This window comes from Centruroides vittatus, unplaced genomic scaffold (genome assembly GCF_030686945.1).
Source record: "Centruroides vittatus isolate TY-2023 unplaced genomic scaffold, ASM3068694v2 scaffold_149, whole genome shotgun sequence".
Lineage (NCBI taxonomy): Eukaryota > Metazoa > Arthropoda > Arachnida > Scorpiones > Buthidae > Centruroides > Centruroides vittatus.
Genome location: NW_027122681.1, coordinates 2,118,125 through 2,134,373, shown reverse-complemented (window position 1 = coordinate 2,134,373; position 16,249 = coordinate 2,118,125). Strand labels below are relative to the sequence as shown.

The window sequence follows — 16,249 nt, the reverse complement described above, 5'->3', positions numbered from 1 at the left end:
CCATGTGGAGTTTTCCGGGATTTCTTCACACCTAAATAAGCGTGGTTTCTTTTAGAAAGTCTTCCCGGATGGTATCCTCCTCGACAGATCGCCCACGTTGCCGTAAACAAATAAACCAATCTTTAATCCCATCTTGAGTTTGGCTTCACAGGACCAAAAATATTCGGGACAGAACTCTATGAAAAATTTCTGGGGTTACTCTCCCAGATTTAATCTCGGGTTTCCCAGAGCGATTGGCTGACATCTGTTATAATATTTTATTTAAAAAAATAATATTTATGTTATTAATTCTTATAAAAAGGAAAAGCCGTACTTTTTGAAATAGGGATAAGTTTTAAAAATTTTAAATGTCAATAAGGTGTAAAATCTGTATTAAATCTGATCTCACTTGGGATATGACACATGACCCCAGCTCCCAATATTTCCATTATCACTTCCAATTTATTAAAGTAATAAAAAAAAGTTAATTTAATATAGAAAAATAATTAAATTCCAATATATTTGAATTTTAATTAAAATGTTTTCTGGATTTACTTCCTTCTTTTAATTAAATAAATTAATTGTTTTTTTTTTTTTTTTTGTCGTAGGGGCGCTGCGGTTGTAGTTTTTAAACCGGAAGTACTGTTGTTTGCCGCAAGAGGCTCATTGGTGAACGAAGTCACGAGACTATTGCCGAATTTAACTTATAAACACGTGTTTTTGGTGCCGGTGTTAGTTTAAAAATGGACAGAGAAAACTATCGAGTTTTATCCATACAGAGTCATGTTGTTTCGGGTTACGTTGGTAACAAAAGCGCTACTTTTCCTCTGCAAGTAAGCGATTAATTATTATGGATTAATTTCAAGATTTTGCTATATATAGATTTTTTTTAATTGCTATTTATTTTTAGGTTTTAGGCTTCGAAGTGGATGCAGTTAACTCTGTTCAGTTTTCTAATCATACAGGTGAGAAATTTGACATTGTTTTCGGTCCTCTGGAGGGTCAAAAATGTGAGATTGGGTCAAAACCCCTCCCTCATTCAGAGCTGTAATTTTACCTAGAATTTTCTGTAGAGTTGCAATATTAATTTAATTCCTGTTACATAACTAGTTTCCTAATTAAAACAAATTAATATATATATTTTTCTAAATTTGTTTCCATAATTTTCTATTCTAGATAAATTATCTGGACTTTTACTCAGGTTAATTATAAAACATTTGTCTAATATGCAGTGGCGTGCCGTCATTGGAAGCGATGGAAGCGCCGCTTCCACCTACCAATGACCTTCCCTTGTATTTTATAAAATATAAATTTTCATATTTTAACGTACTTTTAATTAATTAAAATTAATATTTTATTATAACCTCATTATGTATCTTTTACAAATTTCTATACTACGTGTGAAAAAAACGATAAGATTGCTATTGTATATTCGAATAATTCGGTGGCGGAAGGAGTGTCGAAACCGGGTCAGTTTCAAATCAGCCAGATTATATAGGCATTGGCACATGCGGTTTACAGAGCACCAACCTCACCCGGATTAGCCGGTAGAAGCAACACACGCATAAAGCATCCAATTTTATATCCCGGAGCGGTTCTGGGCTGTTAGCCGCCTGCTAGATATTCGGCCACCCTTATTATAACGAGATAATTACGATTAACAGATATGTCTAAATTAATAAATGTTATATGTTTTTTCTCAAAGCAAGAATTGGCATTTAGACGGCATAGGGAATTTATTGAATCTAATAAGAAAGTTCAATATAATTACCTCTGTTATTTATTAAGTACGTCAGATAATCTATTAAATATACATTTAAAGAAGTATACGGTTTTTACTGGCTTATCGAACTAACGAATAGGAACGAGCCCTGACGCGCAGTTAATTGATTGTCCCTGTAAGTCTGCTTCTTACAGAAACACAGCTTCCCTATCATCAAATGTCACGGCACGCCACTGCTAATATGTAAAATGACTTCTTTCTTTTCTCTGTAGACTTTCAGGCGAGTTTGAGCATTTCAAAACAGCACTTCTAACGTACGAAAGGTTTCAATTGACGATGACTTGATTCGCTTAATTTACTATTATATATAAGTGAAATAAAGTCGTCGTCAAGTGAAACTTTTTGGATGTTAGAAGTGCTGTTTTGAAATTCTCAAAATTATCTGAAAGCTTGCAGAGAAAAGATATTTCAAAATATATTTCAGCACCCCTTTAGCCACTTCTAGTATACATAAAATAAAGTAAAATAATTTGAATACTTACGTTATGGGTATAGATTTACAAAGTTCTCTATGTATTAATTTACAGGAATGGTGTGCAAACCATGGGTTGCGATCCCAGAGGAATTGCATGAAAATTTTTCGGGGTCGCCAAATTTCATGAAATTGTGTTTTATTCAGATCTCTAATAAGGCAGAAACATAAGCACAAATGCCAGAAAGAATTTCACTTTAACTACATTGACGATTAAAAAAGTCTACTGTCTACCTGGGGTTGTGACAAAATTTTGCACAAAATTGGGGTTGGAAATGAAAATAGTTGGTACACCACTGATTTAGAGGCTTTTAGTTTGACTGATTTAGTTTGATTTAAATGGCTGGGGGTTAAAAATATGGTTGGGTATCAAATTAAAGCACTTACCCTGTAGATGATACTGCTGAAAAGAGATTTGAGAAAGATTCAATAGTTCAGGTGTGGCAAATGTCCAATGTTAAGTCTATGGGACAACCATGTTGGGATACTTTAGCCTGAGCAATTATTTGTGTTTTTGCAGTTTTGTTGTTGTAAATACAGAGGTCAATAAATGTACATTTTAAGTTACTAACATCATTATTTTTATTGCCCTCTTCTAACTCTACCTCTCCCATCCCCACCCCCAAAAGCCCGAGCAACACTGGACATACATAGCTATTTTAAATAAAATACAAAGATTTTCTTGTGAAATAAGTGCATATTAATAGGAAATGAATTGCAATAAATAACAACTATAATTAAAAACCAAAATCTTGCTTATTTTTACAAACAGCGAATTTTCTTTTACCAAATTATGTATAACTTAATAACATTTTTTTCTTTTTAAAATTGCCAGTAAATTATCTTCTGGATATTGTATTCATCATGATGAAGTTTAACTCTCTTTACTAGAATTATTTTAGAATGTATAAACTTTTTGTTGAGAATTGGAATGTAATTTTTCTTTATAATTTAATAATTTTTAATTATAGTCTATTAAATTTTTTATAATTTGTTAGAAAAGGAAATTCTTCTTGTAAAGCATACAATGGATTATCTGAATAATACACAATATTAAAATATATTTAATTGTAAAAGTTGTCTTTAAAGCTTGCTTATTGCTTATATAAATCTATTACAGACTTGAATAAATGCTCAGAGTTTAAAATTTTACTACTCAGACACCTTATACTTCTGAGAAATTATTAATTCCACCTGTTCCACAGGTCATCTTCAAGCAATTTTTACTTTTGGAATGTTATCTCGTGCAGGATCGAATGTATATGCGCACGATATTTCAAAATTTTAAAAAACCGTTGGAACATTCCATGTAAAATATAAAATATAAACAATAATAAAAACATTAATAAAATTAATTAAATAAACGTATTGATCTGGGATGTATGTTGACATAATATATATCTATATTCTATACGGGATGAGGATACGTTGTAAGCTCGATTAAATGGGGTGTTTGTCAATCATGTATTTCCACGCAGTTGGCAAATTCGTTGCGTCTTTATAATTCAAACATCTACCTGTTGTCCCTGATCTGTATATTTCAAATTTTTCCATGGTTAATGCTAACGATGGTGAGCGTACTTGTTTGATAACTTTGGCTTCATTCCAATTAATTAGTGATCCCTCCGCTTGTGCCATTCTTGATAAGGTGGTAGTGCAATGTTCTTTACTAATGTCATACATGTGTTCTTTTAGTCTTTTGTTTAAGGCTCTGTTAGTGACTCCTATGTATTCTTTATTCAGGCCCAGTTGATCATTTTCGTATGGTATATCTATTACAGATTCTTAATGAATGCGCATATATATCATCTTATACCTATTTTTAATTTTAATATTGAAATTGTCGAATTTTAAAGATGTTATCAACAACAGAAATAGTGTAAATATGAACTTTATTCCTCTCCTGTTAGAGATTTCATACAAATATTTGAATGTTAACAAAGTTAACAGAACACTTAAATCAAGTATACATTTTTTTCCCCCTCAATACTTCTAAAGTTTTATATATTTAATTGTATGAAAGTTACTTAATACCAGAATGTTGAGAGCATATTATATCTATAAATGAAATAAATTTATGTCAATTCTAGGATTCTATTGTTCTTTCAAACATTTTATTGTACTTAAAGTTAAAACATTAAGTAAACTTAGACTTCTTCAAGGTCAAATTACTTTTGTTTATAAATACTATTAATGCCACAAATCATTTCCTATTGTAGAATCTACTTATTATAATAACATCTTGGTTATTGTTTTTAGTTGAGTCCCAATTAGGGTTTGGCATTGAACGGCTTTTTTCGTTCCATATTATTCCTGTCTCTTTAATTTCTGTACTGTTCCCATTCCTATTTAATTTACGGCTTTCTTTTTTCTATATCAGCTCCACACCTATCCCTTGCATTCCTGTATTATTCTCATTCTTCTCCAAAATAAACAAAGCAAGCTATGGACAGGAACAAACTTTCAATTGGCACTTCATGTACTTTATTGAAGAAATTACACTTCTTTTAAAATATATACTGAAAATATATTTAGCTTTGCAGTTTTGCAACAACGAGCATTGACTGGTGAAGCAGTTATAATACAGCTGGCTGGCTAAGCAAACCAATGACATAACCCGTTTCATTTAAAACAAAGTCGTCGGCTTACTTAACAAGCTGTATTAAATCCGCTTTACCGGGCAATGAATCCAGTGTTAATTAGCTCAGTTAATGTTAAAAGGGGTGTTCCTGATAGTTTTTCCCGAAGATAAACAGATGATTTATTTCATGTCTATCTTTACGACTGGTTGGAAAGTGGTTTTTGTCTGTTTAAGTAAGTGGTAAGCTACATTGGAAGAACTGTAGTACAGTGTAAAAATTTTAACTGCTAATTGTTGAATAAATTTTGTTTTCCAGGTTAGAAATGAGTTGTCAAAGAGTACATAAATAACTAATTTAAAGAATTTTTGTTTTAGGATATAAACATTGGAAGGGTCAAGTTTTAAATGCTGAAGATTTAGATGAATTATTTATGGGTCTTAAATTAAACAATTTACATCACTATACACATCTTTTAACTGGTGAGTATTTATATTGCCTTGATTTTGTTTAATGTTAAGTTTATAAAAATGGAAACCAGATTGTTTTTCTAAAATTTTAAATTATTTCATGGATAAACTTCAATATATATCGAATAACATTAAATATTTTCTTTCTCATCATTTAATGTATTATCTCATTTTAGATCAAAGTACATTTTAATAGTAAATATGAAAGTGTTTTGTATTTGAAAAATATCTTTGTAAAGATTAATTTTTACAAAATGTATCAAGTTTAACAAATATTTCCTAGAAGTTTATTTAATGTTGTTGTTATTTTTATTATTTTAGAAATATTTGAATTGTTATGTTTATATATATATATATATATATATATATATATATATAAATATATATATATAACAAAAATGAAATAATGCTACTGAAAATAAATTTTTTAAAATCTTTTCTCTGATTTCTTTTCAACAAAAAAATATCAATTCAGATTAATATTCAATTAATTTTTATAATAGATAACTGTCAGGATTTAAAAAGTTATGTTTACTGCTTAAGAGTCATTAAAATGTTTTACTTATGGAGTTTTCCTTTCATAATTTTTCCCCAATAAATGTTTTGAAAACCACTCAATTTTATCTTCTTTTCTATAAAACTGTTATATAAAATTTATTGGATTGGCTTTTGCATAAATCAAACAAAGAACCATATGAGCTCCTTACATCATGATCTTCATTTGTAAATGTAATAGACATGCTTGTAATACTTTCCTGGATATTACTTCCCCTCTGTATATATATGTTACAGTTAAAACCCGTTTTTGTCTAGTTAAAACTAGTTTTAACTCATATTCATTTTTGACTAGCAATAAAGTCTAGTTATAACAATGACATCCAGTAAAAACTAGTTTCAACTAGTTAAAATGGGTTTTTACTGTAACATATATATAAACTGATGTTTGGCTGACTATACACACAAACACAGTGTGTGTGTGTGTAGTGTGGTGTATGTAGTCATTCAAAAGACACAATTTGGAACCTTAAAATGCCAAAGTGCAAAAAAAAAGTTGGTCCATTCTGTCAAAAATTTCTGAAATTTTGCTGGAAGGTTTGCGTATTAGTAGTATTGACACTATTAAATTTTGGTGGTTAAAGGTTGAGGGAGTAGGGACAGAGAGGGTTCACTGATGTATCTCAAGTGGGGTTAGACTCTACTCATTTTTTTTATTGTTACTAGTGTGTGTAATTTTTTTATAAAACTTCTCTACCTTCCAAATTAAACTTTCTGCTATTTTATAATAATTAATAATAATGAGAGAGTTGTTTTTTTTTTTTTTTTTTACAATAAAATAACAGATAGCACCACATGCAATTTTAACTTCTCATTGGGAAAGTCAAGCAATTTGTTACTGGATGTTTTGATCTTTAATCAAAAACCCCCAATTATTTTTTATAAAATGAATATATATAGATTTTTTGCATAAATTAGTTTCAAAATTGGAATAAATCTTGTGTGTTACTTTTTGCAAGATTAATAAGTTTCAGATTTTTATAAAATCTAAAAACTTATCTATTTTATTGACAAGATTAGCCACTTGATGATTTATTTTTAATATATTCCTATTTTGCATGATAATTTTTGATAGTATTATATTAAGATATCGTGCTTGTTGTTGCAATTAAAATATCGGTGCAAGTGTACAGTCTGATATATTAATACTCTAAAAGAATATTAATGAGAAAGGTTGGGAAATATGGGAGATGATAGACTATATGATGAATCATCAGTAAAAACAGAAAAAAAAGTAATTTTGCAATAGCTTTATATAAAATCCATTTCAAAATTATTAATCATTGGCCATATATTAGCACAGTATACGGCCAATGATATGGTTTTTGTTGACTTCGGTTATTGTCGGTTTCAGTTTTCATCAATTTGTTTTTTGTGAGAAATTTGTCTCGGATTTTGTCAGTGCGCCCAAGTGACCTTGCTGCTAATTTTGTGAAAACAAAGGGCAACCCACTTGTTTTCTGGCTCAGTGTGGTGTTGTTTCTTGTTGTGTAAGCATTACTCCTGACTGCCCACCATTGGCCAATGGTTCTGTTCCCCGAACACTGGGAGTTTGGTTGTGGGTTTGCACCTCGCTAAGACAGGCTGGCCGTGTGGATTCTTCTGGGTTTTCTCCACGTCTGTAACGCTTGAATAGGGACCAGTTGCCCTTAAACGGACCTCCCAGAAGGCATTATTCCCCCTTGATACAACCATCATAAACAACATACAACTATTTTTAATGCGTTTGAAACAGTGTCTGTAATTATTGTTGTCTCCTAAACACTATAAAGTGCAGACACTCGGACACTTGGCAATCTTCATCTTTATTTCAGTTGACAAATGTCCGGTCCCTAAAGTAACCTTTGGGTGGTGGACCACAAGCCAGTCGTTCAGACTTGTGGTCCACCACCCGGTGGTTACTGTAGGGACTGGACATTTGTCAACTGAAATAAACTTAAGATGAAGATTGCCGAGTGTCTGCACTTTATAGTGTTTAGGAGACAAACATACAACTATTATTACATGACAATTACGTCACACTTTACCACGGAGTGATATAGGCTAGAAGCTCATGTCCAACTAGCTTCGACAACACATTACCCTGTGCTTCTAGCCAAACAATTCCATTGCTTTTCTTTAGATTAGTCTTTTGTATTAATTTCTTATTCCTTTTAGTATTTAACGCTATATTAATTCTCTATAAAATGTGTTTTTGGTATGTATTTTGGAGTGTCTAGAACAAATTAATTGGATATACATTGATTCGTTATGAAAATAATTGCCTCGGTTTCTGTCAGTTTCGGATTTTGCCAATTGATTTCAGACGGATTATCAACGAAAACCGAGGTATTGCTACTTCAATGTTCCTCTGTATTCAGAACTTTGAAAATATAGAAGTCAAGCAATTACTAAGGTTTGTTCTGAACTCGATATGGTACAAATTATTTTTCTCACAAGCATGTTCCAGCTTGTGACTTTACATTTTACTTTCTTGGCATGTTATGTATATAGCGCAAAGTATTGGAATAGCGTAAAATTTACCCTCCAGATTTGTTGCAAACCTCAATGTTTTCAGACTTCCTGTACCCAAAAAAAGTGAAAATTTCATATATTGTAAAACTTATTGGTCTCGTACAGTGCCATATGTATAACTTAAGTGTCATCAAAAATTTCTTACTGCACAGTAACTTTTCAAATACCCTGTAAGAGTTTTCTGTGATAATTCACATCAAATACGATCTGCAGAAATTGCTAGAACACAGCTTACACTGGCTTTTACAATATGTTTTCAAGTAAATTTAATTTCTTCAGAGTATAACCTGTGATAATTCCACGTCATTTAGCGAAAGGAAATCCAACAAGTTTAAATTTAGTAACTGAATGCCATAATGCAATGTTTTAGTAAAAAACTTTTATAATTAGATTAGTGGTGATCTTCTGTTTAATATAAATTAATACAGTCAAATCTTGGTTTCTGAACGTAAGCCATTCCTGATCCCCAAAACAAAGCCTTTTCTTTTAACCTTTATACCTGTATTTTGTGCATAAAAATGCTTGCAAATGCAATGTAATATAAATAAATAACAAATTTATTATATATAATATAGTATTAATTCGACTTAAGCACCTTTAAACATGAATTAAACCATTGAATTTATAATCAATTGCAGCATGTTTCGAAAAAAAATAGTATCTTTCCTGCATATCCATTTGAAATATAATTTAAATATTAACCTAGATGATTTGCGTTGCGATGTGTAATGAAGTGAGATGATGTTGGTGCCACTAACTTCTGAATAGGTAGTCCCTGTTGATTTTGTTCGGGCCGTCGACATTTTTAACATAGGAAGTAGAGTTGACTGTGTGCACGTCTTTAAACTGTGGCCGACTCTTGCCAAATACCTTGTTTGGCAAGAATTATCGTACAGCAACTGGTTTATAAGTTTGAAATTCTGTTTGTGAACTGATTTGTTTGAAAACTGCGGTTTGACTGTATTTCTATTAATAACTTTCGGCAAACTGATATAGTTTTACTTGCACTTCAGGCTATGTTCGTTCACTCTCCTTTCTTCAAAAAGTGACAGAAACTGTTAAACAACTAAAAGAAATCAATCCCAATTTGCTCTATGGTAAGTAATTGCAACTTTGACTTGCATTAAAATCTTGCAATTTAATGTTTTTTTTATACTTTTATACTAGTGTGCGATCCAGTAATGGGAGATAACGGAGAAATGGTAGGTTATATATTTTTACATATTTGCAAATTGGAGAGAGATTTATTTTGATCTCTTTTTCTTAACAGTACGTTCCTTCGGAGTTACTGCCCGAATTCAGAGATAATTTGACTCCCTTAGCCGACGTAGTAACACCAAATCAACTTGAGGCTGAGTAAGTTAATACTTATTTTTAAATGATTTAAAAAAACAAATTGTCTTGCAGTCTAAAATTTTTAAATAGATTACTTACAGGAATGAAAATTGCTAATGAGGAAGATGCACTCAAAGCCATGCAAATACTTCATGACAGAGGAATCAAAACAGTCATTATAACTAGCTCAGATTTGGCATCTAAAGATGAACTACTCAATTTGGGAAGTTGTATTCAAGGTAAAATTGAATTTTTACTATTGTTTAGATCAGTTTTTCTCAACCTTTTTATCTTGCAGACACCCAAACCTACAATTGAATTTCCGTGGCATGAATTTATGCGGAAAAAATCACGTGATTTAAAGTTGTTCATGAACATTCTATTGTTATATTACATGTTACTTAACTTAATTCTTGTCTATATTTTTTGTGAATTAAATAGAACAGTATTGTTGTTCCTTAAAATAACAGCATGTTACAACAACAGTTTATTTAAATTTAATAATTTTCTTTTTACACAAGAAAAGCAATTAATATTAAGTCTTAATTTACATTTAAGTGGCATGATAATTGCCTTTGACCTGCCCAATGTTCCACCATTTTTAAATTAAAATAATTTGAAATAAATATGGACAATTATAGATACATTTGATCTTCTTTTTAAAGAAAATTTCATTGTAAATGAAATAAACTGGTGTTGTGCTCATAATTTTGCTTGTGAGTATATATTTTTTTATTATATTATATATGTTTATACAAGTTTTTGATTTGATATAATACCGAGGTTGAGGCTGAAGTTTTAAATGCGAAAATGTGTACGTCGGACGTTCGGCGCCACTTTCCCGTAAGCCTAGAAGTTTGACAATGGCATTTGGAATGTCGAGCACGATTCCACTGACATTCCAAACTTCTAGGCTTGCGGGAAAGCACTGCCGAACGTCCAATGTACATGTTTTCGCATTTAAAACTTTGGCCTCAACCTCGCTAATAAATCAATTTAAAGAGGTTTTAATTTTGACATGTATACTTGTTGTTTGGGCTTTTTTTTCAAAATTATTCAATAACCCCTTCAAAAATTTTCACCAGTGTGCTGCAGCCAGATTTTTTTTTAGGTCGGAATTGGGCCTATTTTTTAAAATTTAATCATGAAATTTGGCTAAAAATTCTAATCTGAAAATTTAGTTTTTAGATGTGTTTGTTAAAATTGGATTTTGATTTATTGTATTTGTGGTATTACTGCTATTAAATTTTTTTTTTCATTCAGATGGAAAGAGAACGGCAGTTAAGTTGAAAATCTCTCGCATTCCTGCAAATTTCTTGGGTACCGGAGATCTTTATACGGCACTCTTGGCTGCTTGGCTAACAAAATCTAATTTTAATTTAAAGGTGAATACTTTTTAAAAATTTTTTTATATATATATATTATTCTTGAAGTTTCAAAATAATTTAACAATCAGGAAGCCTGTGAGAAAACTATGAGCACTCTTCAAGATATTTTAAAAAGAACTTATAAGTGGGCTGTTGGTAAGATTTTTTTAAAATCTTTTTTAATTCTTGTTTTTAATCATTATGATTTTAGGACACAATACATATTATTCAAATCTTTCTTTAGAGCAATAAATTTTAAAATTAATCCTAGTTCTAAAATCAATTTAAATAATGTATTATCAGGATTAAAAATCTGTTTTTTTTTTTTATGGATAACAGGAATTAAAATTTTGCATACTTTAAACATGTCATAATTCATGTTGTTTTTATATAGAACAATACAACTTAGTCCTGTTACGTGACATGTTTGACGCTTGTTAGAGCCACGTGCCTGGCTATTAAGTGAAACTTCAATTTGGGATTGTTTAACATATTAGAATGAAAGTTTTTGTTTACATGATAATGTTTAAATATTAGTGGTTTACATTATATTTTTCTTAGAACAATGTTTTGGATTTGTTTTTTAACCTTCTGTGAACTGTCTCTTCGATATTTTGAATCCAGATTTTTAATTTGTTTGATCAATAAACTGAAGCTGCGAGTCTCTATCTTGAGGTGATGATTTTGGATGTCCAAATAGAGAATTCTCTAATATCTATGCAGTAATTTCTGTGAACTCCTGAATGCAGTTTGATATAAAATCTTTTGCTATTTAAATAATTTATCATTATAGTCACACTTTATATTAAAAGTTAGTCTCAATCCATTTTGTGAAATGGTATCTAATTTGTTTGTGTGCAACATGCTGACAACAATTGCTGTGGTTTGCACATGTTTGAGTGGATTAACGTACGTGGAAGTACCATCAAATCCCATATTCCTTAGCCTTCAAGTTTATATAATACCTAGACATTCTATGAACATTTCATAAGTTTGAAAATGGAGGATCTTCACAATGTCTGTTGTGAAACAGTAGCAAGGTTGAGGCTGAAGTTTTCAACATGAAAATGTCTACGTCGGACGTTCAGCGCCGTCTTCCTGTAAGCGTACAAGTTTCAGTGGCATTTGGAACATCGAACATGATTCCACCGATGTTCCAAACGCCATTATCAAACTTCTACGCTTACAAGAAGACAGCGCTGAATATCCAACATATACGTTTTCACGTCAACCTTCGGCCTCAATCTCGCTAGTGATGTGAGAATCCGGTGGGTAAGAAATGGTGTTTTTCTTACTCGTTTGGCTTCAGATTGGGAAGATCTGCCTGCAGGGTCACTAGGATGGGTTTTAGTAGTATTTGATTTTGGGGACAGGAAGTTCATAAGATCTACCTGTCAGCTTTTCCTGACACCAGCCTTATTAGAGCGTTAGACATGCTAATGATTAAATTAATAAAGTTTTCTGAGAGGGCGAGATCATAGATCCGTGACAAGACTTCAGTGTAAAATTGAGCTCAAGTAAAAGTCCATTTTATATCAACAAGACAAAATTTATTAAGAACAAATTATAATAGAGAATAAAATTGATACAAAAAGATATTAGATCTGTATCTAACCGTGTGAGAGAGTTTACATAAAATAAAACTTTATAGTACCTTGATAGTAGATGGAGTTAGCAGTCTCTTTCGTGTTGGATAAGAAGTGCCGATGTTGTAGACCAACAGTGAAGTTTGGGGAGGATGAGGATGAGCAAAGCGGGAACTGTTGGGCACACAGGGTTTAATCTTGCTTCGAGAGACTTGGGGTTTGGAGCACAAGTGAAATCCTTTTTGGAGAACTCCCAGATTGGGGGAAATTTCCCCTTTTTTATTGAACTTTCTGACCAATAGCGTTAAAGAATTTTTGTTTTTGTAAATGGGATGTGCAGGGACGTGCAGAGGAGTAAACATCCAGATGGTTTAAGATAGATAAACTCTTTGAAAGGAAAATTTGATTTTCCCCTTTTTTGTAAAAAGTGACAGCTGTATCTTCCTTTTTTGTAAACATGTAACAAATAAATGTAATTTCTCATGCTAATTAACTGCTATAATTATGATTCTCACAGTAAGCACCTGGCTTATTCTTCTGGTTGATGAGACTGTTCTTGCAGTTTCTACACGTTGAACATTTTTTCTCGGTGCGTCTCCCAGAACGTTGTTGTCATGTACATTATCCTTCACCTGAATTTCTTAACCAACAGTTTGATAGTGGCTCTGGTGGAAACAAACTTCCTGAACTTTCATGTTTGTTAATCCACTGAAACATGCACATGCCATGTGACTTTTGGATCGGCATGATTCATATGACTTGCAAACAAATTTTGTTACTGTTTTCACAAAGAACGGACCAAGACTTTACAGTGAGATTTATAAGGTTAACTTTAGAAAAACAAAATGAGCGAGTGATAAATGTTGTTGTTATGCCAAGTGATATAATCAACCTACCTATATTTTTTTTTGTGCCAACTTTTTTGGATACTGCTCTTGTATTAAATAACCACACTACAAAAAAAACTGAATCAGTATTTTTCTCTATGCTAACTTGCTTTTTCATGGTTTGTATTTAATTAAATAGTTTTAACATCAATGATTTGGAATAAGGTAATATTTCTTTGCCATTATAAATATACTGGTAACAATTTTTCAAATTATTTCGTAAAGTACTTTATATTGCAGTTCTTTGGGTCTTCAAATATAAAACTGAATGATTTATGTAATGAAGGGCTACTATAGTTTTGTGTCTTTACTCAAAAATTAGAATATTTGTTGTCTTATCTACTTTGGAGCCCACCAGTGGCCGAGCGGTTCCGTCACTAAACACTGAGTTCGGTCGCGGGTTTGCACCGTGCTCGGGCGGGCTGGCCACGTGGAGTTTTCTGGGTTTTCTCCACGTTTGTAACATCTGAATAGGAGCCAGTTTCCCTTACAAGACCTCCCGGAAGGCATTTTTCCCTCACATAACATTGTGCCCCAGAGATGGCAACGGGAAACCACTCTAGGTATAACTTTCCCTAGAAAAACACCTTTTGTGCATTATTAACCACCTTACTAACCTACGCCGGGTGTCGCGGACGTCGGGAATCTGATATGGCACACAGAGAGAGAGATCTAATTTGGAATTTTGCATTAAAATCTAAATGCAAATAATTATTTTTATATATTTATATAATCTCTTGATGTATTTTTGTTAGATTTTTAAGAAGAATCAATAATCAATACCCATATTTTTAATTTTTCTTAAATCTTTACAGAAGCTTCCGGTCCTAATCAATCTCCAACTGTCGCTCAGTTGGAATTGAAACTCATTCAAAGTAAAGATGATATCGAGAATCCGAAAACGTCTTGTATAGCAGAAATCATAAGTTAATGTAATTTTATTATTTAAAAAGAAATTTAATGTTGTTCCGTACAGTATAATTATTGTAATTTTTAAACTCTTATTTAATTATCGCTGATTTTTATTAATTTTAATTGTGATAGACGACCTTTATATTTTATTATTATCTTTTAAGTATGAAAATTTTATATGTTAATTCTTTTTTAAAAAATGATATATGAAAATGATCAAATTTTGTTAATGAATTTAAGAAGAGAAATGAATTATTTAGAATTTAGTTGTTAGTCAAATTATGCATGGCACTGTTATGCAAATATTCTAAGAAACGGGTATGTTCTGTCTGCATATCATTTGTGTTAATTAACTACACTGCTGAAATGTTTTTTTTAAATATTGCTTAATTTAGTTTTATTACTAATTTAGAATGCTACAAAAATACTGTTTAAATTTTGGTGTGTCACATTTTTAATTTGACATTAGTCTTTAAACTCGAAAGAAATAAGCACTTTAAAACGAAGGGTCCAAAATATGAAATGTACCGTTGCTCGTCGGCCATTCTACGTGTAGGTAACTGCTACTTTGTCATTTTGGACCTTTCTTGTCAGATACTATTGGCTGTACTCACAACGAAGGACCAGAAGTTAGAAGTTAACCAATTATCGTTCACTTTACTTTTAGTAAGTGAATATTTTATTGATTAGCGAGGTCGAGTCTACGTTTAAAACTTCGGCCGTCGGACGTTCAGTGCCGCTTTCCTGTAAGCCTAGAAGTTTGACAATGGCGTTTGGAAAGTTTGGAATGTCAAACGTGATTCTACCAACTTTCCAAACGTCATTTTGTCAAACTTCTAGGCTTACAGGAAAGCAACGCCGAACGTCTGACGTACACGTTTAAAACTTCGGCCTCAACCTGGCTATTAACTCCTAACTCTATCCTTGAATGTGAATAAAGACACAAGAGTTTGAAAGAAGCTAAGATTTATTGTTTGTCTCCAAGTTTAATATGCCATTCTTTTATTTATATATTAATACTTTTTCGTCTGCAGAATATTTGGATATTATTAAATTTTGAAACAATATTAAATGATGTGCGAATTTAAAATCCGTAATGGATTAAACTTGCTACAGTCAGATTTGCTGTAACTTTGTGAAGAGACTGTGTACCTAATAATTGTCGGAGACTAAATTTCTAATGAGACACTCTTGCTTCTATAACGAGACAGGTAATGCGGAGAGAGATTTTGTAGTGTATGGTGATGAGATTGCCGCTTTACTACTTCGTTTCTTGCACAGTTTACAGTAAACTGATTATAGATCACTCAAATTTATTATTTTTTTTCAGTTAATGCTTGATGTTGGAATCCATTTTAATATCATTTACACATACTTTCTATAAGGAAAGTGTTGAGGGAAGTGTTAAGGATGGGTGTTTTTAATGTTTTAACATTCCATAGTCTCAAATATTTATGTATTTGATGGATATATGACCAAAGTAAGCTGTTGTCTTCCAAACAACAAAATGTCTTCCAAGTATCAGTTTGAGATGTAGTGAAAATAGAAGTGCTATTATAGATCACAGTAAACAATTACATTGGGTTAGGTTTAGTGTTGAAGTAAATTATTAGAAAAATTATATGGATGTAATTGAAATGTTATAAAATTAAAAGAATTTTAAAAATGTTCTTCTGTGTTTGTGCTTTGTTTTTAAATGAAGTTTCTTTCTAGATCTAGTAGTGTGTGCACCAGTGGATTGTATTCTTAGTTTCCAAAGTGTGGTATGTGGACGTGAAATTTGATCCATGTGTGATGCACGAATGGGGGG

At 31.6% G+C, this 16,249-nt stretch overlaps 1 protein-coding gene across 1 annotated transcript; it reads left to right on the top strand.

Moving 5' to 3' along the window:
• Positions 1-604: 604 nt before the first annotated feature.
• On the top strand, positions 605-14,867 carry Pdxk (pyridoxal kinase). The gene is made up of 10 exons (XM_067285069.1): positions 605-812; positions 890-944; positions 5,191-5,295; positions 9,366-9,449; positions 9,520-9,554; positions 9,623-9,708; positions 9,778-9,926; positions 10,951-11,072; positions 11,144-11,210; positions 14,343-14,867. The coding sequence occupies exons 1-10, from the start codon at positions 723-725 to the stop codon at positions 14,456-14,458; spliced, it is 909 nt and encodes a 302-aa protein (XP_067141170.1). The 5' UTR covers positions 605-722; the 3' UTR covers positions 14,459-14,867.
• The last annotated feature ends 1,382 nt before the right edge of the window (positions 14,868-16,249 follow it).